Here is a 23,839-nt window from a genome sequence, read left to right on the forward strand (position 1 = left end):
GCAGGAGCTAGAGGGAGAGGTGCTGCTTAGTGAGGAGTGGGGCACTCAAGCAAGTGACTTTCCACTGCCCCCAATCTCCCTACATTCAACACCCGTAGGGGGCAGGATCTGAGGTTTTCTCCATGAATGGAAGACAATCACTTCCAAAAAATGGGCTCTGAACATTATTTAACTTGGTTTTTGTACAGAATTGTTAAGCAGGCCTCCAAACATCAGTCTAAGAACAAGGCAGAAATTCAGCAGCAAGAGTCAAAGCAAACATGCAAGAACAGATCAGTAAAGGGGTCTACTCAATCCACTTCCTAGTACCAGACCCTTTGAAGAACTGCCTCCTTTCAACAGTTTCTTAAAGACGCAAATATTAAAAATGATCATGCTGCAGGAGGTTATTCCACATCTGCAGAAGGGAAACTACAGGACAACCATTGATCTCAAGGACATCTACATGCATGTGCCAACGAATACCAGGCAAAAGCAGTTTCTGAGGTTCACTGTGGACAAGGTACACTAACAGTTCAGTTATGCCTTTTGGGATAACATCTGAGCCAGTAGTTGTAGCACACTTGAGAAGAAAGAGGATCAAAGGCTATCCTTATCTGAACAACAGTCTGGTATTGGTGAGACCATTCTGACTGTGCCAGAAGAGCATAAACACAGTCATTGAGACACTTCACAGATTGAACTTTTCCCTAAACATGGAGAAATCATCCCCAGTGCCGGAGAGAGAAAATATTTTTGGGGGAGTAAGGCTAAACTCTATGGAGGCAAATGGCTGCCCAGTTACTAAGTGAATCCTCACATTGATGTGACAAACCAACTTTTAGAAGAAAGGCCAGTCTATGACAGTGAGGTCAGTTGGGGAAACTATATTTGCATCATGAATACTCCTAAAACATAACGTGACATGACATGACAATTTTTACCGCTCACGTTATTATATTTTGAGTTTTATATGGTACTAGCTAGACCCGAATGTATCCGAGCGCTTTACAAGTTATATGAAAATGTTTACAAGAGGTACATGAGGGGATTTATAAGAGAGAAAGCCGCTAGATGGACTTTGATGGAGGAGGTAAGGAAGAATTTCATGAGGTGAAGAGGAGAAAGGGTGTATGTTAGATTCTTAGCACCAAACGCAAAACGCTACCACTTTAGTCAAAAGGTCTTGTTAGTGCTCTGTGCTCGGGTGTCGGAGAGTATTCACCCAGAAGGGTATCTTGGCGCTGAATAACAGATGTTCATTGTTACCCAACTCAATGGTACTCATTTCATTGACCTCAGAAGGATGAAAGGCTGAGTTGACCTGCTACTATTTGAACCCTTGACCACGAGGTCAAACACAAGCCCCCTACAATGGACGCATTAAGCCACCAGACCCGGTAAGGTTACACATGAGACCAGTGCAGTAATGGGTACAATGTCAATGGACACCGGTAACTGGGACTTGTGGTGATCTGGTTTTTGACACAGAAAAAGTGGAATGATAAGTATGTTGGTGGAATGCAAAGAACATCACAGTAGTCAGACCTTCGGTGTCACAACAGATGCATTCACATAGGGTAGGGGGCCCTTATGGGGAGAGTAAACATCTGGACATTTGGATCTCAGGGGAGGCAGTGGAACGTAAAAACGTGCTGGAGCTGAAGACTGTGTTTTTGGTTTTGGTCCTAAAGGCCTTCCCGGTACATATCAAGGGAAGAAAATTCAGCTACAGAGAGACAACATACCAGGATGTTCTTCCTCCACAAACCTAGAGAACCATGTCGCACACAGTGCTGCAGTTAGCTCAGATCATGGAAGTGGACCATTCAGAGAAGAATAGCACTAGTAGTGGTCCATCTACTAGGAGTCCAGAACACAAAGGAAACCAGGCTAAAAAGGCTAGCAAGCACCGCACATGAGTAAGAGCTAAAACAACAACTAATGGAGAGACGTTTTCAGAAATGAAGAAAACTCCAATAGATCTATTTGCAACATAGGAGAATGCAAAGTGCTAAAACGTTGCATCCTGGTGCCCGAACCAGCAACCGGTAATGCCCTGTCACTAGATTAAAAACAAATATGGGGCAAGCCTATATTTCTGGAAACCTTGGCAGTGAATTGAGCACATAGTTCCCTCCGAGAGAGCATATAGCCTAAGCTCCCTTAGCACAACCTATTTGAGGGATCACATACACATTCTGTTGTATGCACATCAGTAAATTTCTTTACCCAGACACTTAACATTATTTTATTTATTTATTTATTTATTTAGAGGATTTTATATAGTGCGAACAAGACCCTTACGAGTATCAGGGCGCTTTACAAGTCAAATGTAAAAGAAAAACAAGATGTAGCAAAACAAAGAAATAGGTGAAGCAGCTACACACAGCTTATACATGTACAAATCAGCTATCCTGCAAGACACAATTACAGCTATTGAGCACAAAGACATAGATGGGTATAATATACAGAAAAAAACTAGCAAAAGGACAGAGTTCAGGTGAATTTAGCCATGAGGATCGCTTTCACTTCTTTTTTGAAGGAGGCATAGGACGTGTTTGTTCTTGTTTCAGTGGGCAAAGCGTTCCAGATCCTAGGAGCCATACCAGAGAATGAACAAATATAGGTTTTTTTCTTGGCAAATCGTTAGTGTTTTAGAAGAAGTGTCTTGGTACTCCTGGAAGCTCTGCTGCCAATTGAGAGCTCTAGTTTCTGAGCTAGGTAGTGCGGGGAATTGCGGTGTAGGGCCTTTTGCGTCATACAAGCAATTTTAAGATGAATTCTAGATTCAAGTGGTATCCAGTTGAGGGCTCTGAGGTCAGGGGATATATGAGAGTTTCTCTTTGAACCCGTGATGAGTCTTGCAGCTGAGTTGATAGTGGCTCTTAGTGGGGCTGTCGATGACCTTGGGAGGCCGCATAAGGTTACCGCCCCTTATTCCACTCTAGGGCTTGAACTGCTTTTTTGAAATCGAAGGCTGACCGAAAGCGTTTCAGTTTTCGCAGGGTCTTCAGGTGGAAGTTGGCTCCTTTTTTGGAAGCGCTGACATGCTTCTGCATCTTTAAGTTGCTGTCAAGCATTATCCCTAGCGATTTCGCTGAGTCGACGATGAGAGGTTGTCCTTCGCGAGCTGTTAAGTGCTTCAGCCAATCTAGGATAGTGTGAGTTTTGTTAAGGGGAGCGATTAAGAGGAATTCCATTTTGAGGGAGTTTAGTTTCAAATGGTTTTCGTCCAGCCATGTTTGGGTTTTTTGTACAGTGGAGTCGAGTGATTTGATGTCATCAAATGAATGGATCTTGATGTAGATTTTTGTGTCTGCATACATATGGAAGTGGATCTTGGCGAGGTTGAGAAGATTGGTAAGAGGTTCCATAAAAACACATAGATGCTCCAAAACAACTGGTTCAGTGCACATGAGTTGTGACAGAGATGAAAAAAAGGTGTGCATGTAATATTTACAAAGATTAATGCACTCAGCTCAAAAAAATGATAAGCTGCGGCCAGGTAATGTAGGTAGTGTTGAGCAAAAGTCGGTCCCCAATAAGTGGATTGAGGGGTCTATAACAAACCCGAAAGGCAAACGCTTTACTGTGCTTGGCCGTAGTAGCCCTTGAATGGATTGTTGTATAAGTTGACCTTCTACGCAAAGTTGCCTATAAATAATTAAAAATAACACAATCTCCAGCGATACATTTGATCAAATGGCCCACCCATTTATCCCTATGAACCCTCAGAATATATCCATCCAAACACCTATTTGCTTTGACCTAGGTAAAGAAATTAACCATCAATATTATTTTGTGGTTCACAGTGGGTGCTGGTGAGTGGTGATGGAACAACAAGCAGCAGCCAGAAAAAAACATGCAACATTTTTATTACATCATTGTAGGCACATTTAAAACTGCGCATTCTGTAACCTGCCGCCATGTTCCATTCAGCAGCAAGTTAGATTTGTGTCACTCACCAGTTCATCATTTATGATGCTATTGTACGTGTCAGATGGGTCGCATTAGTCATATGTGCTTGTAAATTGTGAGAGTTGAATCTTTAAGCCAGTCGTGTCTATAACCCTATGGAATGGGCTCTGTGGAAGCTTCATGTCCCCCTGCCTCAGTGGGGTACAGGACTGCATGCATCTTGAGCCATCAGCCATTTTCCTTGCATGTTATGTTAAAAATGATCTGTAAAGCTCACGTTCACCAGACGGTTTCTTTGCACGAATGCAGAAGGTGGCACCTCTGACAGATTCACAAACTGTGAAATATGCCTTTGCGTCATATAGGTTTGTAAATCTGTGTGATACCGGATTGCAGAGTATAGCTGCTGCACCCACATTTCACTCCACCTCGGGGAGCTTTTCTGGCTCCCCATTCACAAGCGCAGCCAGTTCAAGCTACGCATGCGCACCTACAGAGCCCACCAGAACACAGAATCCGCATGCATGAGCAGTAGCATACACTTCCACGACCAACCCAGGCACCTGCGCCCACCCCTCCCTCTCTCTTACACACACCCCAGCCCCGCAGTCACAAAGCAGAGCAGGAGGTTCCTCGTTCTCCTACATCACTCCCAAAACATGGAACACCCTCCCACTACTCATCAGAGCCTCCTCCTTGCTTCTTGAGTTACCCCAGACCCTGCAGACCTGGCTCTTTGAATAACCCTGCGGGGACCACACGCCGACACACATGCTCAAGCGCCTGGATACCCTCTCGGGTTATTAGAGCACTCTACAAATCGACAAACCAGGTCTAATTCAAAAATGGTGTTTGTTGTAATTCATGAGTAGTTTTGTTAAAGACTGGATTTTTTGGTTGGTGAAATATTTCAGCCTAACCAGATCTGATGCCTTGTATACAATAATAATAATAATAATTTTTTTGGTACAGTTTTTCGCATTGTATATTTTTCTGGCATGTGCAGTGTGTAATGATGCCCTCCAACAAGTTTTCATTTTGCACGTTTTCTTTTTCATTAATGTTCTTTCTTTTTCCTCTTAGCTTATAGCTGGTCTACGGTTTAGTGTCCATCAGCTGTCTGAGATGGACAATTCGGTCAAGTTTGATTTGCAGATCCTAAGGCAAGTGTCCCTATAGAAACCCTTACCCATTTAAGATATTTTTGTTAATGTATTTATTTGCTCAATTGTATTCAAATATGTAGTTCACGTGTCCCTTCATTCTACTTGCAATAGTGTGTGCCCTGATACATGCTCTATTCTCCAAGCAGCAATATTTGCCCTGCAGCGTGCAGCAATGTGTGTTCTTCTATATGCAGTGATCTGTGCTCTGCTACATGTTGTGATACTTTACTCTGCTTTTCCATGTAGTGATGTGTGACCTATTCCATACAGTAATCTGTACCCTGCATCATAACTACATAAGGTGATCTTATTCTTGGTGTATGTACAGTGATCCCTGGTCTGTTACAAGCCTTATTTTTAGGATTCACGACACCTTTAGCCATCTGGTGAGAGTTATTGTCAAAACACAATGTGCACATAGACATACTTACACAGTTACAGAACCGGGCTTTTACTAACATGGTTGTCCATCACGGCTGGTATCGGCCTACGGTATTTCGATTATGTAAACAAACATCTGGACAGACAATAGACACACACACACACACACACACACACACACACACACACACACACTCTCTGTCTCTCTCTCTCTCTCTCTCTCTCTCTCTCTCTCTCTCTGTTGGTGCCTTCCCACTCCCTCCGCCCACCCCCACCCCCACACACACACACCGCCCTGCTTTTCTGTTGCTGCCCAGTGTTCCCCTCTCGTCATTTTCCTAGTTTAAAAAAAATAAAAATTCTAAAGGCCCACGAACTGCAAAATAAAAAATAACTATTGACAGTCAGTAGGTTGGTACTCACCTTTAAAGGCTAGACCCATTGGCTCTGCCAAAGCTTCTTGTTGTAGTGATCTGAGCGGTACCACACCTCCGTTCATTGATTGATGCTCACACTACATGTTGCATTCTTTATTCACTTATGTGTCCTGCTTTGTTTTCTATTCTACAATCTGTGATTTGCCCTGATACTTTCTCTGTAACGTGCATTTGCATGTGCCCTGTTGATATGAAATTTACACTTTTTATGCAGTGCTTTAAAGTGATGCTTATTTCTATGACCTCTCACTTTAGTCAAAAAAGGAAAATGGGGCATAGAGAGGTGAAGTAGTTTGCTTGGGATTAAACCCAGTGGTTCCATAATTGGATATTTATGCACTAGAGCACCCTAAACCAAGGGAATAATTGTGATGTCTTGGATTGGATTAAAAAAATCAGACATATGGCTTTTTTCTGAATGGCTATGCATAATCCGGATCATCAGTTGCTGATGGTAAACTAACATGTGCACACAGTATTGGATTGTTTTGTACCTGTGCAGTGGAGCATACTGCAAGAAACCAACTTTGCAGTGGAGCATCTTGCAAATACTGGTTTTATTTTAATGAATTCCTGTTTTTATTAGGTAGACTATAAAGCACATCAAAACTACTATCTGGTTTTCATGCAAAAACATTTTACATCCTTTAAAGATATATATATTTTGATTACTCTCCAGTTTTACATTTGGGGGTATGAAATCTGGGGCTTGCGTCGGTGTCAGTGGCACAATTCCAATTCAGATCGCCTGATAGGACCTCCGTGCAGACCACACCATGCTTTCTCCCATTTTTCGGGACATCCTCTTCCCTCATAGACCTCCCTCTCCTCTTGCATGCACCAGTCCGTGTTATTTTCCCATTCCACTACCTCTGGAGTCACGGAAAACCCCCACCATATGTCTAAATTCCGTGTTGTTATTATTAGACCAAGTAGTTGTATCCTTAGGTTTGAGTATTTTGGTATTTACTCGTTTCCCCATTTATTCAGCACAAGCCGCTTGGTGGTTTTAACAATAGGTAGGCCTATTACCCCGTCCAGCAGTGCAGTAGCTATAGGCATTCCCACACAACATGGAAGAAGGAGCCTATCAGACCACATTCTCTGATGCACATCTGTGTTACTCTTTCCTATTTTGTGGTGGGTTGTTTTCGAGTAGCATGCTTTGAGGAGGATGCAGAGCTGTTTAAGGCGGAACCCTGCCTTATTAGCAATCTTCCCGCTATCCTCTTCAAATTAAATCATGTCTTTTTCCCTATCAACTTTTAGTTTCTGAAGGACGTCTGGGGAGTTGAGTTTTTATATACTAGTGATTTCACACCCTTGGTCTAGGGATCTGCTAGACCAGGGGTGGAATATCACTAGTATATAACTGGCAACAACCTGTCCTCTAAATGAGTTACTTCTGCCAGTTTGGTTCCATTTGTGATGCATGCAAAATCATTTTAATCAATATGATTCATTTTGAATACAGCATTGTTTTTATAGTAGCATCACCAGACATTTCCCTCCACCAAAATTCTGATTATAATCAATCAATCCAGCCCATTATACTTTTAAAAACAAGGTCCCTGCCCCAAGTCACAAAGCTAAAGAAGAAGTCAATCAGATTGTTACCTCTTTTTAGGCTAACAGCAGTGGACAATTAAACCAGTCAACTCACATTTTACTGGGCATTGTCTAATACTTTTTTCAAGTTCATCAGTGCCAGTGAATGCTAGGTTGTTTGATACTAAAATTATAGCTCTTGAATTGAACAAAATGATACGGGAAGTCTATCAAAGAAAGAAGAGAAGAAACAACATTACCTTGTCAAACAATGTCCTTATTTATCAAACATAGAAGGCAACTAATAAAGACCACTGAAACAATTGTATAACTTCATCAAGAGAAATGTAATCGATCAACTAAATATCTGAATGTATATATGTACAGTTAATCAAGAGATTTTAACTTTCTCTAATCCTCTGATACGGTCCTGATTAAAAAGATTCATATTCAATTTCGTCAGACTAGTAAATCACTACATTCATCAAAACACAGAAAGTACAAATTAAGTCCAGCATCAAAATCCTAAACTAACTTTTTTGCACTTATAACTCGAATTTAAAACAAAATTCTAAATCATAACATTCCTTAATGTTCACATGGATAATGAATAATAAGAAATAAGAATGAAACAATGACCTCATATTGCATCACAAGGAATGGGAGTTGCCCTAGATGGGTACCCTGCCCAAGCAATCACAAAGATTTGTATATATCCAGTGGCCTATAAATTTCCCAACAGCAAAGGCCCAGCTCGGCAAATGTCATCTCAAACTGGGGAGACTGCCTATAACCCCATCCTGCCTTTTACCTTTCTCCGTTAGTTTGTTTAGCTCTCTTCCTATATTTTAATTAGAAAGTGACAATTAGCCCCACCTTGGTTCTACTTCTCTGCACCAGCAACCAAAACTCTACCTGTGGATGTCTTGTCATTTCCACTATCTGGGGGTCTCTTGGTTGCTTTTCCCCCAATTCTCTCATGCCAGAGTTAGTGAGGCATGCCTCTGCTATTGATTGTTTTACTATACAGATTTAATGCTTCCTCCCTTTGTTGAGCAACATTGCCTTTCCTGAATACTTTGAGTCAATCTCTTGCATTCGCTTCTTCATCCTCAACTGACCTGGAAGTTTTCTTTAGAGGAAGATAATCTCATGAGAAACACTGTTCCTTTGTAACACCAGCTAGCTCTTGGCTTGTGCTCACTGCTGAACAGAATTTCTCTTTGGCATTGGTGTTTATCCAAGGGCATTTTTCTCCAGTGGTGTGATTTTTGTAGTTGAGGGGGAGGGTGTAAGGATGTTCTCCTGGTTCTGTCTGGTTAATCTTTGCATTTTCAATTGACCATTTTTCAGCCAGCAATAGAAGAACACTTAAGTTATAGATTCGAATATGTCCCATCTTTTGAATGGTTTTGACTTGCATGGATGGGCTAGGAACTGAGATTTAATTGCAGTGAATTGTTGGTAGTAGGGGGTACTGTGAGCTAGAGGTGGGCTACAACGTAGGGGTGCTCTGAGATCACTGTATAAACTGATAAACAGTGTCTCTGAACTAGTGTATACCATACCTATGGGGGTATGGTGCAACTGGACTCTTCGAGAACTTAAGCATTGTGGAAACTGGGAAATCATGTCACATGTGGAACTGTGGAAATTCACATTGTCTTTACAAGGGAATAGAAATACTGTTATTATACTCTTCAGGGCACTATTCGGACTATCACATTTACTTTACTAAGCAATGCAGAAAATATTCAATCCTGGCCATAATAAAAATGGGTAATTGATAATCTGGTGGGGTGACATGCAGAGAGCTGCCCCTTGGGGTTCTCCTTGGGTACCACTGTCTAAATCAATCAATCCAGTGTCTTGCAAAGAGCAACTACTCACCCGTAAGGATCTCAAGGTGCTGGAGGAGGTGGGCACTGCGGTTCAGTCAAAGAGCCAGATCTTGAGGAAGGCCTTCCTGAATTGAGGTAGTGATAGTGATTTCCCCAGGTGGAGGTACAGGGTGTTCCATTTCTTTTCTGCGAGGTATGAGAAGGATCTTCCTCCGGCCTTGGTCTTGCGGATGCGTGGAATGGTGGCCTGGGCCAGTTGGGTGGGGCAGAGGTCTCTGGTGGGTGCATGGAATACAAGTCAGTGGTTGAAGTACGCAGGTCCCATGTCTTGTAGGGCTTCTTAGGCATGTGTGAGGAGCTTGAAGGTAATTCTTTTGTTGACTGAGAGCCAGTAGAGGTCGTTCAGGTGGCCATTGATGTGGCTGCAGCGGGGTATGTTAAGGATGAGTCTGGCGGAGGCGTTCTGAATGTTCTACAGTTTCTTGAGGAGTTTCTGGCTGATGCCAGTGAAGTGTGTGTTGCTGTAGTAGAGTCTGCTGTCTGCATGGCTGACCGTCTTTCTGGACTCGGTGGGGATTCACTTGAAGATCTTTTGGAGCAGGCGTAGTGTGTGGAGCGAGGAGTACAGGATGTTGATGGGTTTTCATGCCTGGTCTGTGGGAGTTTGAGGGGGGGGGGGGGGTTCCAAGTGCTGCAGGCCAACAGGAGTCGTCCCAGGCGGAGAGGGTTTAGCCCAGGATGATGACTTTGGTCTTCTCTGAGTTGAGCTTGAGACAGCTGTCCTTCATCCAGTTGGTGGCAGCCTCCATCCTGTCTTGGAAGTTGTTATTGGTGACTCTGGGTTCGTTGGTGAGGGAGAGAATCAGCTGGGTGTCGTCCACGTAGGAAACTATGTTGAGTCCGGTGTTCCGAACGAAGGCTGTGAGCGGGGCCATGCAGATGTTGAAGAGAATGGGGCTCAGGGAGGAGCACTGAAGCTTTCCACAGTGGATCTCTGTGTGTTTACAGCTGAACGGTGGTAGTCTGACTTGCTGTGTCTGTTAGGAAGGAGCGTATCTATTCCAGGGCTTAGACGCGAATGCCAGTGTTGTGGAGTCATGTGCGGTGGGAGATGGTATCAAATGTGGCTGAGAGGTCCAGGAGGATGAGGTCTGAAGTTTCGCCTCCGTCCAGGAGCGTGTGGACTTTTTCTGTGGCGGCGAGGAGGGCGGTCTCAGAGCTGTGGTTGCTTTGGAAACTGGATAGGGAGAGATCAGGATGTGGTTCAATTTGATGAACTTTGAAAGTTGGGTGTTACAGGCCTTCTTGATGGTCTTGGCTGGGAAGAGAGATGGTCGGAATTGTTGGGTCAGCAGAGAGTCTCTTCAGCAATGGGTTTGATCTTTACATGTTTCAAGTCTTCCGGGAAGGTAGCTGAGTTGGTGGAGTAGTTGATGGTGCAGCAGAGTTCGGGGGCTCTGTTGAAGATGTGGTGCGGACATGGGCTCCGAGGGTGCCTGGGAGTGGATGCTCTTCATGAGCTTGAGGGTGTTGCCAGTGGTGAGGGGAGTCCCACTGAGCAGAGTCTGCTAGAGTCTGGTGTTGTTGGGTGTGGTGGTTACTGGTGAGGTGAGAGGGTCTTGGCTGTCTAAGCTGTCTTGGACCTCCTTACTCTTGTGGTGGAAGAAGGTGCCAAGGTTGTTGCAGAGGTTTTGATAGGGTGGGATGTCTGCTGTTTCTGTACTGGGTTTGGCAAATTCTTTGACCACAGTGAAGAGTTATTTGCTATTGAGGGAGTTGGCGTTGATCCTTCCTTTCTTGTAGGGCTGCTTTCTTTGTTGGTCTAATGAGGAGGTGGTGTTCAGTGACAGCAGTTTTGAAGGCTGAGTGGTCTTCCTGCTTTTCCATCTCTTTTCAAGCTGTCTAAAGGCTTGTCTGGACTCCTAAAGGGTGGAGAGAACCAGATGGCATTCTTGGAGTGTCGCTTTCCTGGTGCTTTCCTGTTAGGAGCTAGTGTGTCAGCGCATTTGGAGATTCATCGGTGGAGGTTGCGTGCTGAGGTATTAGCATTTGAGGCTGATAGTGGTGGGATTTTGCAAAGGGAGGTGGTGAGATGTTCTTTGGTGACTTTGTTCCAACTTCTGCGAGGTTAGCGGAGGGCAAGGTGTTGTACGGTGGGTTTGGTGAAGAAGTGGACGCATCATTGGTCAGTCCAAAGGAGCTCGGAAATGTGGCTGAAGGTGATGTTGTTGCTGGCGGAGAAGATGTGTCCTGCTGGGTGGGTTGGGGGTGTGACCAGTTGTTTGAGTCTGATGATGGCGGTGTTCTGCAGCAGGGATGAGGTGTTCTTGTTGTCAGGGTTGTCCAGTTGAAAGCTGAGGTCGCCGAAGAGGATGTAGTGTGTGTGGCAAGAGTGGGTGCAATGAAGTCGATGATGGAATCACTGAAGGGTGGGCGGTGTTCGGAGGCATCTGTAAAGGAGGAAGGTGGTGTTAAGGCTGGGATAAATAAAGGGCCAATTCACTTATGCAAAAGTGAGAAATAATTAACCAGAAGCTGGTTTTGTGCTTTTATTAATGAAAGAATAATAATTGGAGTATAGAAGATTTGCAGACTAGCAAGTACTTCAAAGTAAATTATATAGATATGTGTAACCTATCATTAATATAATTGCAGACATTAACAATCGGTTATAGGAGTCAGATTCGAAGTAATAACTATTACCTTTAACACTCCACCAATTGAATGGAACATAAAATATTTTATTTCCTGAAAAAGAGAGGGGAGAAATGAGGAAAAAGTTGACATTTGTATTTGGACTAGTTACTCTAGCATTTCAAAAAGTATGCAGACAGAGGTCAGTATTTTCTCCTTCAATATGCCATTTGTTAAAATACGTTATTAAGAATAATGTTAAGGATACTTAAAGTTACTAATGTACTTAGTAATGTTGGGGCAGCTCATTCTGCACCTCATTAAAGACCGGCGTCTGCTGCTTGATTTTGTAGGAGCTTTCAAGAAGGCAGAAAGAGGCTCCTCTCCATCCATCCACGAATGAACCGATAGTTTCTACATCATACTTCTCCAACGAGTTGTTTGTGAGCTACAGGTAGCTCTCCAGCTACCTCCAAGTAGCTCTCAAATGTGCATTCCAGGCTAATACATTTGAAGCTTTTGCTTGGCTGAATTACGATATGTATTTCAAAATCGAAAAGTGTGCATCTGAAACGAAAATGTGAGTAGTTTTCGCACCTCATAAGCTGATGGTTGGAGTAAAATAGTTGAATTTCCAAAATATGTGTAAAGCTGATATTTAAGTGATCAGTCATATAACATTGGGGAGATTTGCCCTTAATATTATGAACCAGGGTTCAATTCCTGGCTCGGCGGGGTCTTGAGTCCTAAAATGTCCATGGACTCGACAATTCTCGCTCCAGTGCCTACTCAATTCACGGGTTCACACTCTGCGACTCTGGGCAATAGCTTGCTTAATCTCCACAACGGCCCCTCGCGGCGGGATGCCTGGCTTTCACCTTGCGGATACCCTGCCGGGGTTATCTCACAGGGGAATACCAGGACGGGTTCCCTAAGCAAGCGCTTAGAAACTGCTCGGTGATTTGCGCTATATAAATTCCTGTACATTTACATTTACATTGCAGCTATGGCTACTATGAAGTACCTATTTCAAGACATTCCAAATTGACAAAGCCTCATTTACATTACTTAAGTAAACATTGCTGGCAACCCTCCACCGAGGTGACCCCTGATGATCATCTTGCTTGTGGTGCCCCTAATGTACCCTTGTCTGTTCTGGTTATTATTACAATACTGATAATATTAGTAGCTGACTGTGATTTTCATTGAACATAAGCAGCTCTTCTTACAGAAAAGGTTGGATACCTCTGTCCTACATTTTCCAATGGTTTAATTTCAGGCAATCCGGGCCTTTAGGTAATTCATTATTTTACCTTCGAATTCTAGACATCACTTAAAAATGCATAGTTAAGTAATTTACTGACTCATGCTTTGATAATGAATTGAGCACTACTATGGGTGGTAACTGATGACCAGGTAAATACGGATCCTCCAAGATGTGGTATTTAGTGGGTGTGCAGTTACCTTATAATTCCTACTTTCGGACTTAAACATGTGGCATAGTGTGCTAACTGTGTGTGCGTTCCTCTGTTTTGAAGTTAGCAAACTGGTTTTGACGCAGTTTAGCACACAATTTTCCACCCGCTCTAACTGATGGAAGTTGTGTGGTCTAACATTTGCGCTAAGCATCTATTGTCTGAGTTGAAATCCTAATAGCGATGCAACCAGGAGTGTGTGCCTGATTTAGGATTTGAGCCTCAGATGGGATGGGGACCTCAGTCTGGTACGTCTCAATTATCTTATTGATATCTTCAATAAAATGTTGCCGCAAGGATCTAGTTTGGTGTCGAGTTGGATGAGCGGAGCTGATGTCCTGGGATCGATTTTTTTGTTTCTTTGTGTTTTTGTAAAATGGCTACATATGAATTATAGTGGCTTGCTCGTAAGTGGCATTATAGCACTATGCATTTGGCATGTAATGTACATACACAACTTTATTGTATTTGGCAAGTAATGTACACAAACAACTTTGTAATTTTTATTGAAAAATATTTTTAAAGAAAGCGTGTATCCAATTAATGTTGGCCTATATTCAAGCGCTATTCTTTGCAAGCAAAACGCTCTCTAAACTACTAAATGTGTTGAGGAACTTTCGTCCAGAAAAAAATAATTTGTGACATAATGCAAAATTTAAAAAAAAGTGCTTCTGTAACCAAAAAAAGTATGGGACGCAAATGTGTCCAAGAAAACTAGCTTTCAAACTAAACTCAGTTTGCTGTGTTCTTGACTGAATATTTGTATTCGAACATTTAAGAATATTTAACTAGTTAAAGAAGGGTGAACGAAGAAGTAGACGGCTTTTAAATCCTTCATTATATTTTATATCAGTACAGTAATAAGTGGTGTATTCAACTGTGTTTTAGTGAATGTTTATCAAAAAGAGGATGGATGTTGTGAAAGTCGGAGTTGAAATTTATTTTTTAGAATAACTACTGAGGCCTGTGTCACAATCTGGTCTATGTTAGTTTTTGTTCAATATATATAATGGGAAAAATACTGTGAGATTCGGACAGGAAAGCGTAGGCCTATTAATTATGGCAACTGAGGTTTTAGCACACTGCCAGCTAGTAAATCAGCCTAAAGTTGTCACCAATCAAATAAAAGGTCAAAGAGGAATAAGTCATCTGTATATGATTTGTACATGGGCAATAGAGTCGACAGTTTAGCAAATTGTGTAATATTTTAAAATTGTGCTGTACATTCAACGTAGACGTGTATAGCAATTTCCTGATGTCTACAAGAGTCAGCTGAATCTCTACATGTCATTACATTATCATGACCCTATAACCAACACAAGTTACTGTAAACAACTGATCAATCCACATAAGTGAAAATGCCTGCCTGAATCCAGTGGTTTTTCACATATCTAAATGCATATAAATAGGGGTGAAGCATGAGCCCCTGCAGCCTGTGCGGTGCAGGGGGCACACTCTTCTTCAGAGACACCCCAACACATTTCGGGGGCCCTAGTTAAGGCCAAAGTCGAATCACATCTATGAGATATATGAGACTCGGGGACCTCCCTTATATTCTGGGGGTGGGGTGAGCGCTTCAGATTCCATATTAATAGGGTGGCAGAATGATGTTGGTGAACACTTCAGCCACATGACTGGGTCATATGAATGTGCAGAACGTTCATTTGTTGTGCAAAACAAATTAGAATGCAACGCTGTTTATTGCCATTCAATATATTTAAACTCATTTTATATCTCCTTTGCAGCACCAATCTCTTTGATAATTTAAGTCCACTACAGTCATACCAGGTGGATCTTGCTGTGTTGGCTGCTGTAGAAATTAGAGGGTGAGTGCTATCCTGAATTTATTTATTATTTTCATCTGAAAAAACTTTGAAATCTTGATTTACGCTTCTACCATAGTACTACAATTGTTCCTCAAATACACATGTTCACATGTATGCCTGTATAATATTGCTGCTTTTTTTTTTAAGTACCTTTCATACGTGAAATCCACAGGTCTTTTATTTTTACTGTCCTTTCTGCCTTTGCTTTTATTGTCCCTTCTCTAATATGTATTGGTTGTTACTCATGTACTGTTCATTGATGTCAGTCGGTAGGGAGAGCCTCACTCAAAATTGTTTTAAAGGTATCTTGGGCCTCACACTTTAAACATATCTTTGTTAAGCTAGTAAGTGAAACAGTTTGTTCATATCATGTGTGGCTGTAGATCCGTGCTCTCTGTGTACTTATTCTATCTAGTGTTGGGCCTGGATGTTTTTCTTTGAAGAAACTTTTTGAGTCACAAGATGTGAGCTCTGACTTCTCCCTTAGAAGTGCACCTGGGTGCCGACTCCATTTTAGATTGGTTTTCTGACATCCAGTTCGAACATTCTGAGGGGGCTGACAGTTTGTTGTGTTCTCAAAATGTTGATCGTTCCAATCAGTTGCATTTCAACGCAGAGGCATCAGAAACTCAGAAAAACCAATTCGCGCTTTGATGACCATCCACTGCACTTTGTCAACCTTCCATTGCAATTTGACAACAGACGCCTGCGGAGGAATGACAACAGACCCTATTGACCCCTGGGAGCATTGCTGCACCCTACGGGAACCACGCATTCTGCTTTGGACTTCGGCCCTAGAGAATGCAGACCCAAAGTGGATGATGGAACAGACATTCCTTAAGCATTGCTCCCCAGGTGAACTTTAAACAGCCGTGGTCAGGTAATCATGACATCTGTAGCCTGTGTTTTTCTCTCAACCATTATGATGCCTCCTATGAGTCCTGCCTCACCTTCCCTCAAAGAAGCCTGTAAGATGGACACAAGAGATTGCTCCCACCAGGTCCCATGCTTCCTTTATACTCTGGTTGGCTCCAAGAGAAGACTTCAGAGTTCGCGAAAGGTCTGCCCAAGGGCGTCAACCCACAGTTGTCATTCATCCCCATCCACTCTAATGGCATCGATCCTTCCGGCTCACATTCCAAGTTGGCACCAAAAGCACCACCAAAGCTGGTCCCCTTGATTCTGAAAATCACAGTGACGCACTAAGATCCAAGGTATCAGAGTTACCAATCTTGCAATAACTTCAGGAGGAGTTTGAGGCATCACATAAGGGCCTTTTCATCCACTCTGTCCCAGGAAGGACTTGGGGAACCAAGATCTGCCAAAGCCCTTAGAGACACTGCCTTATAAAAGATTGTTAATCTTCGAGGGAGAGTACTCCTCAGGGGCCTTTTCATAGCCAGCAAAGAAGAAACACAGACTAGGGCTCCATTCTGTCCCTTATGTGCCACCTCCACCTACCCCACCTCTGTCACCAACTCCACCACCATGGTCACGTTAACCACCCAATCTGACTCCACTAGAGTCAACTGAGGGGTATCCACACACCTTTTTAGACCTGGGCCGCCAATACAATCCTGTCTAACCATATGATCTGACGTTAGGCCCAGGATCCACGAATAATTGTGGGATGGATATAGCATCGAGCAACCGGGTGACTCAGTCTTAGACCATTGCCTGGTCAGAGCATCCACGTTGGAGGATACCACTGCCGATCATGATATCAAACAGAGGGCTGCGGCATTCCACAAAGTTGACATGCACATCATACAGGAGGAAGAGGACTATGTTGTGCAAACTCTCTCAAAATGAGAGACAGCATAGTGCAGGACCTGCAGTATACACCTTTTACTCCCCTGTCTTTACTGGACAGAATGTTACCACACAGGCCTTGTTTTGGTAGTTTATCACGGAGGTAAGAATTGTTTAAAAATACATAGTTACTATGTAATTAAAGAAATATGGTGGATTTAAAGGTTATGGTATGGCTAAGAGTTCAGGGTAGTAAGGGTTTTTAAAAGTGTTTTTATGATTTAGGGTGGGTAAGGTAGTATGAGTTTTTATGGTTCAGGGGTGGGTAAGGGAACAGGGTAGTATGGGTTTTAAAGAAGGTTTTAGGGCCTGGTGATTGGTAAGAGTACAGGGTATAAAATGTTACAGGGGTTTTTAGGGTTCAGGAATGAGTAAGGGTATGGGGTAGTAAGGATTTTAAGGGGGTTTTAAGGGATGGGCAAGTAAGAGTGGTCAATGTAAAAAGGTAACGAGAGAGGAAAAAATATATTTAAAATATATATGTAATTAAAATTAAAAAATATATATATATATCTCCAAAGTTAAACACCTGCCACTTCCAACCCTTGGCGACAAAGGAGACTCAGACCCCTCGGCTCTTCAGGCAAGATAATTCTTTATTTATTTACCACAACCCACGCACGACGCGATTCTGGCTACAAGAGCCCTTGTTCACATACGGTTTGGTACTGCGCCATTACTTATTTTATATGTATATATATCAATTACGAAAAGTCCAAATAGAGTGTGCTCTCAGAAATGAAAAACACGGCACCAGTAAAGTGTTTGCCTAGGAGTTTATTCACAGCGCGTTTCGCTTCTACACGAAGCTTGGTCACGTGAATGGGATACACCAATAGGGTAACTAATGTTGTGAAAACACAGTGAAGAAAATGGTAAACAGACTTACCTGTCATTTTTCGGAATGAAAACATACTCTCAATTAATGGCGTAATGCATTTCATGAATGAAATAAAACAGAAATACAATACATGATAATGTAAGCGTATATCTGCATAAATGTCAGAGAATAGACAGAGCCTCCCATAAAACGACTATGATATAGTTAGGTAAATTACCTCGATTGTGTCTGGCGAATGCCTTTGTTCGCGACAAAGAGGACAATAAAGATATCTGCGCCTGATGTGAAAAAAGGCGGATGAGGACGGCAGTGTAGTACCATAGACTGTCATATAGTCTGAGTGCACACAAGAACCTGCTAAAAGGTGCTTCAATAAAAATTATACAGAACCGAGTTTCCATAGGAAAAGTGTTTTCTGATTTGCTAATAACTTTGGCGTTGTTTGACGAACCTTCGTGAAATTCTCTCCCAAAAGTCTATCCAGGTTAGATCCTATCCTGAAAGTTTGGTGGTGATTCTTCAAGCGGGGGCTGAGAAAAAAGAGGGGTCCCAAAAAGTGTTTTCTCCATGTTAATTTCCATAGGAAATTCCATTACAGGCTACAGCCTGAACTGCGGAACGGAATTACACCAAATTTGGCAAAAAGGTTGTGCTTGGTTCAGAAAGCGACCTTTTTTTAAATGGTGTAAATCCGTTCAGTAGTTGCAGAGAAATTTAAAAAATAAAAGTTTCGATATTTGGGGCAGCGCTGGGTTCGTGCACCCTCTCAGCCACAAGCTTCACTGTGATTGGCTGCCAACACTCCAAACCAGGAAGTGTTGGCAGCCATCTTATGACTCGTTTCTACAGAAAACAGTTAAAAAAAGATTAAGGAAGATGAAACTAGGGGCAGGGTAGAAACACCCTTACCCCCTAGCCCTGCTCAGGGGTCCCACAAGGACTTCAATGAAGCAAAGCAGGAATGCTTTTGGGCAAGGAGAGCTACATGTTAGCAGTTCCCCTTGCCCAAAAGTAATGCTGGAGCTGGCAGGGCCTTGGGGCTCCTCCCATGGTCCCCAGCGAAAGGCCAGACCCTGGAGGATGGGGTCTCCGGGGCCAGAAGTGGACAAGGGAAGAGGGACCACGCGGCCCCCCTTCCTAATGATTAATAAAAATATTCAAGAATTGGGCATGCCCCGGGGATGGGGTCCTCGGGCGAATATAAATTAATGGAAGTGGACTTTTTTTTTTTTAGAAAAGTTTGGAGTGGCGATCCTAATGCAGCACTCAGCACTCAGCACTCAGCACTGCCTCTAGTGTGAACGCGCTGGGTGTGTGACTCTCAGCGTGACCCCTAGTGTGAACGTGCTGGGTGCGCGGCTCTCAGCGCGGCACCCGAGTACTTCACAGGTCCTTTAAAGACCATTTATCTGTTAATGAGGCTTCGTTGTGTTTTCACCCCTTCTTAGAGCCCCTGCATCTCCACTCTGCCTATGACTGGAAGGATTAGCCCCCCCCCCCAAACATTTTTATCAGCCTCCCCCCAAATGTGGCTCTAGTTGCGCCCCTGACTGGCGTACGCCGGCTCTGCCCACTCTGCTTACGCTTACAGAATTTGTAGATTCTATCCACCGTATGTCAATGATCCAGCTGTGGGGCTAGGAATATACCGGCAGGTTTCTGGACGTTTTATTACCGGTGCTCCACAGACCCAGCAGCTCCCTTTAGGGGATCCAGTGGAAGGGAATCCAACAGTCAGAATTCCTTGATCCAGAGATCAATGACTGGGAGGGTATCCACTGAATGAGAATGCAGTATACCACAATGAGAATTCCAAGCTCCTGGACTCGGTTTTCCAGGCATCCGTGCAGTATTCCTGCTATCCAGTGGCCCAGATTATAGTGGGCGGGAACCCAGGGTACTAAAGCAAAGGCTGTGGAGATCCCTTAGCAAAGAAGGCGGGTGCCTCAGGAACCATTGCGGTGCCTACTCATGCTCCGTGGGTAGTGTTGGGTCTCCCGAGGCATGGTTTGCAATCCTGACGCTCCGCTGGGATTTCCATTGGTTGGCAGCCAATTAGAGCCAAGCTTGTGCTCTGGGTTAGGCTCCGCCAACATATGTAACATATGTACTTATTCAATCAGCCAGCGATGATGCGTGGTGTGGGCATGCCGCACTGGGAGCAATGTCTGTTGCCTACTGGACTGTGTCATCTACAATCGCGACTCCATCTGAATTGTGAGCCCTGCTGTCCGCAGTGTAGATAGTAGGCAGTAGTCGGCACAGACATCGAGGAATGCTTTTTGTCACTTCCTCTTGACAAAATCCGAGGACATAGAGTACAATTCACTCTGCAATTAATAAATCAAGACTGAATTTGAATTGTGAGCCCTGCTGACCGCAGTGTAGGCCAGAGGCAGCAGTCAGAAAGGGCCCACAGGCACAGGGCATTGAGTTGAGCTGCATAGAGTTAGTGGCACCTGAAGTACTCGGCGTGTGCGCAGCCTGCAACGATGCCTGGTCCGGGACTCGATCTGAATTGTGAGCCCTGCTGACCGCAGTGTAAATCGAAGGCAGTAGTCTGCACAGACATAACTCTGCGGTGCTGTGCTACTGATTTGGCAGGGGGCCTGTGTTGAGGAGGCCGGCTGTCATGGCGGCAGTGATCTCGTGGCAGGGTGAGGGCAGCCGCTCTGGCCTACGTGTTGGCCTTCTTAGGGTGTCTTTGATTTGCAGAGATTTGAGCTCTTCCTGCTCACGTTATCTAGAATTGGGTTACTCGCTTTCAAACCTACTTCCTCACAAAAAAATCACACTATCTCCCCACTGTAAGTTTTCTTGTTCCACGTAATTTATTTCAGTAGGGAGGGGAGTAAAACTATAGATTGTAGAAGAGGGTCATAGTCCATGCCAGTTTTCAGAATGAGGCCTCATGTCTAAAGAAGACACACTGTTGCCACGCTGTCTTTTCAGCCAGAAGCCGCTTCCACAGTCTCACTAAGGTTAGGATTAGCAGGGCTTCTTCAGGTATGCAAACATGGTTAGAAGGTATAAGAGAGTGAATATGGGCGGTTTCTCGACCTCCCTGCCTAATCTAAATGTTGAAAATTCTGTTTTTTTTAAGTGTGTTAAAAAAATTAGTGTCATTCACTTTTTCTGGATTCTCATCATCAAACCAGCTAGATCGGTTGGCCCGGTCATTTGGTCTCAGGAATGAGAGAGCTCAGTTAATTTATGACCTGATCTGACCTGGTCAGACCTGGTCGCTCCCTCCTCGCGCCGCGTGGCCCGCCCCGAGTGTGCCCGGCCTCCTCCTGCTGCCTCTGAGCTCTGCCCCTGCCTCCGGACCCTGCCTGCCCTCTGTGCCGCTCGTGCCAGGTAGTTGTATCCCCGCCCTGTGCTCACTCGTTCCGCCGTCCTTGTGCCCTGTGCAGTTTTGCACTGTTGTGAAGTTTTGCTCTGTACCTGTTGGCTGTTTTTTATTGTACCCCTTTTTGTCGCCCTTTTGTATTGTGCCCCGTGTCGCCGCTGTCCCCTGCCCCACCCCGCTCCGTGCCGCTGCTCCCCTGCGGCCCCACCCACGCTCCCACCAGCATCACCGCACCGCTGCCCCCCCTCCCGCCACCCCGCTCCCGCCTCCCAGCTGCTCCTCCCTCGCCCCTCCCCTCCACACTCTCCATTAATTACAAAGTGCATGTGCGCCGAAGGCGCGCCAAAGGCAAGCCGGTCTGCGCCCGTCCACGCCTGGACCGCGCCAGAACCCCTAGCACTCGCCGATGCCAGCCCACCCGCCGGACCTACGACGCAGCCACCCTCAACGCACTCAACACCGGCCGGACCCCCGGCTGCCACCGAGCCACCCCAGGACGCACCCACGGACCCTTCACCTGCCAATCCTGCAAGTTCTCCTGCATCCGGACCTGCACCGCACCCGCCAAGCCAAGCACCAGCAACAACCACCTGAAGTGCATCCTGCTCAACACCCGCTCCGTCCACAGACACGCCGTGGAACTCTGGAACCTCCTCGACTCCACATCCCCAGAGGTCGCCTTCCTCACGGAAACATGGATGAACGCCTCCTCAGCGCCTGACATCGCCATCGCCATCCCGGACGGATACAAGATCACCCGGAGGGACCGCGTCAATCAGACGGGAGGAGGCATCACCATCATCCACAAGAACACCATCCTCATCACGACCAACTCCGACGACACCCTCACAGCCGCCAAACACCTGCATTTCCAGATACACACGACCCCAAGACCACACACAGAGGCACCCTCATCTACAGACCCCCGGGACCACGCACACAATTCAGTGAAGACATCGCAGACTTCATCAGCCTGCACGCCCTCCCCTCCGCTGACTACATCCTCCTAGGGGACTTCAACTTCCACCTGGAGAACAACAACGACCGCAACACCACCACCCTGCTGGACAGCCTCGCCAACCTAGGACTCAAGCAACTGGTGACCTCCCCCACCCACTACGCCGGCCACATGCTTGACCCCGTCTTCTCCTCCAGCAAGGACATCTCCTTCAGCCACGCCACCAGACTCCACTGGACAGACCACAGCTGCGTCCACTTCAGCTTCAGAAGAACCACGACCCACCACCACCGCAACAGGTTCCCTGCAGAGGCTGGAGCAAGATCACAGCTGACCAGCTCACCACATCCCTGAGCCAGAACCCTCCCGCCAGCTCAGCGAACCCCAACCAAGCTGCCAACAACCTCACAAAGTGGATCAACAACTGCGCAGACGACCTCGCTCCACTGAAGATCCCCCCCCCGTCAGACCCGGCAACAAGAAAGCATCCTGGTTCACCGACGAACTCAGGAGCTCGAAGAAGAACTGCCGAGCCCTCGAGAAAGCCTGGCGCAGAGACCCGACACCAGTCAACATGACCACCCTCAAGCTCGCCACTCGAAAACACCACCAGCTGATCCACACCACCAAGAAAACCGCATTCAAGGAACGACTAGAAAACAACGCCCACAACAACAAAGAACTCTTCAACATCGTCAAAGAGCTCTCGAACCCTAGCGCCGGAAACGACGACATCACCCCATTGCAAGAACTCTGCAACTCGCTCGCCTCGTTCTTCCACAGCAAGATCGCTGACATACACAACAGTTTCAGCACACAGCCGACGCACACCACGAACGCACCAACGCCCCCCACCTCTACCCTCCGCGCCTGGACACCGGTCAACACCGAAGACACCATCCGCACGATGAACTCCATCCACTCCGGATCACCAACCGACCCCTGCCCTCACCACGTCTTCAACAAGGCCAACTACATCATCGCACCCCATCTCCGGGACATCATCAACGCCTCCTTCAACACCGCCACCTTCCCAGAGAGCTGGAAGCACGCAGAACTCAGCGCCCTACTGAAGAAACCATCAGCGGACCCCACCGACCTCAAGAACTACCGCCCCATCTCGCTCCTTCCTTTTCCGGCCAAAGTCATTGAGAAGACAGTCAACAGACAGCTGGCCGCCTTCCTCGGGACAAATGGATCCCTCGACCACTCACAGTTCGGCTCCCGGGCCAACCACAGCACCGAGACCGCCCTAATCGCAGCCACCGATGACATCCAGGCCCTGCTCGACAATGGGGAAACGGCGGCCCTCATCCTCCTGGACCTCTCCGCAGCGTTCGACACGCTCTGCCACCGCACCCTAGTACAGCTCCTGCACAACATCGGAATCCAGGAGAAGGCACTGGAGTGGATCATCTCTTTCCTCGCTGGAACAACCCAGAGAGTCCGCCTCCCCCCATTCAGATCCAAGGCCAAGTCATCTGCGGCGTACCACAAGGATCTTCACTCAGCCCCACGCTGTTCAACATCTACAAGAGCCCCCTCGCGGCCATCGCACGCCAACAGAACCTCAACATCATCTCCTACGCCGACGACACCCAGCTGATCCTCTCCCTCACCAACGACCCCGCCACCGCCAGAACCAACCTACACGAAGGGATGAAAGACGTA

The 23,839-nt window shown here is 45.4% G+C and overlaps 1 protein-coding gene across 1 annotated transcript in view; it reads left to right on the top strand.

Moving 5' to 3' along the window:
- ITGAV (integrin subunit alpha V) overlaps window positions 1-23,839 on the top strand; it is a 372,076-nt gene that overhangs the window by 293,040 nt on the left and 55,197 nt on the right. The window contains exons 22-23 of the mRNA XM_086955459.1: window positions 4,984-5,063; window positions 15,128-15,208. Coding sequence (XP_086811585.1) covers window positions 4,984-5,063; window positions 15,128-15,208 — 161 coding nt within the window. The remainder of the gene's footprint in view (window positions 1-4,983; window positions 5,064-15,127; window positions 15,209-23,839) is intronic.

Source organism: Lissotriton vulgaris, chromosome 2_1 (genome assembly GCF_964263255.1).
Source record: "Lissotriton vulgaris chromosome 2_1, aLisVul1.2, whole genome shotgun sequence".
Lineage (NCBI taxonomy): Eukaryota > Metazoa > Chordata > Amphibia > Caudata > Salamandridae > Lissotriton > Lissotriton vulgaris.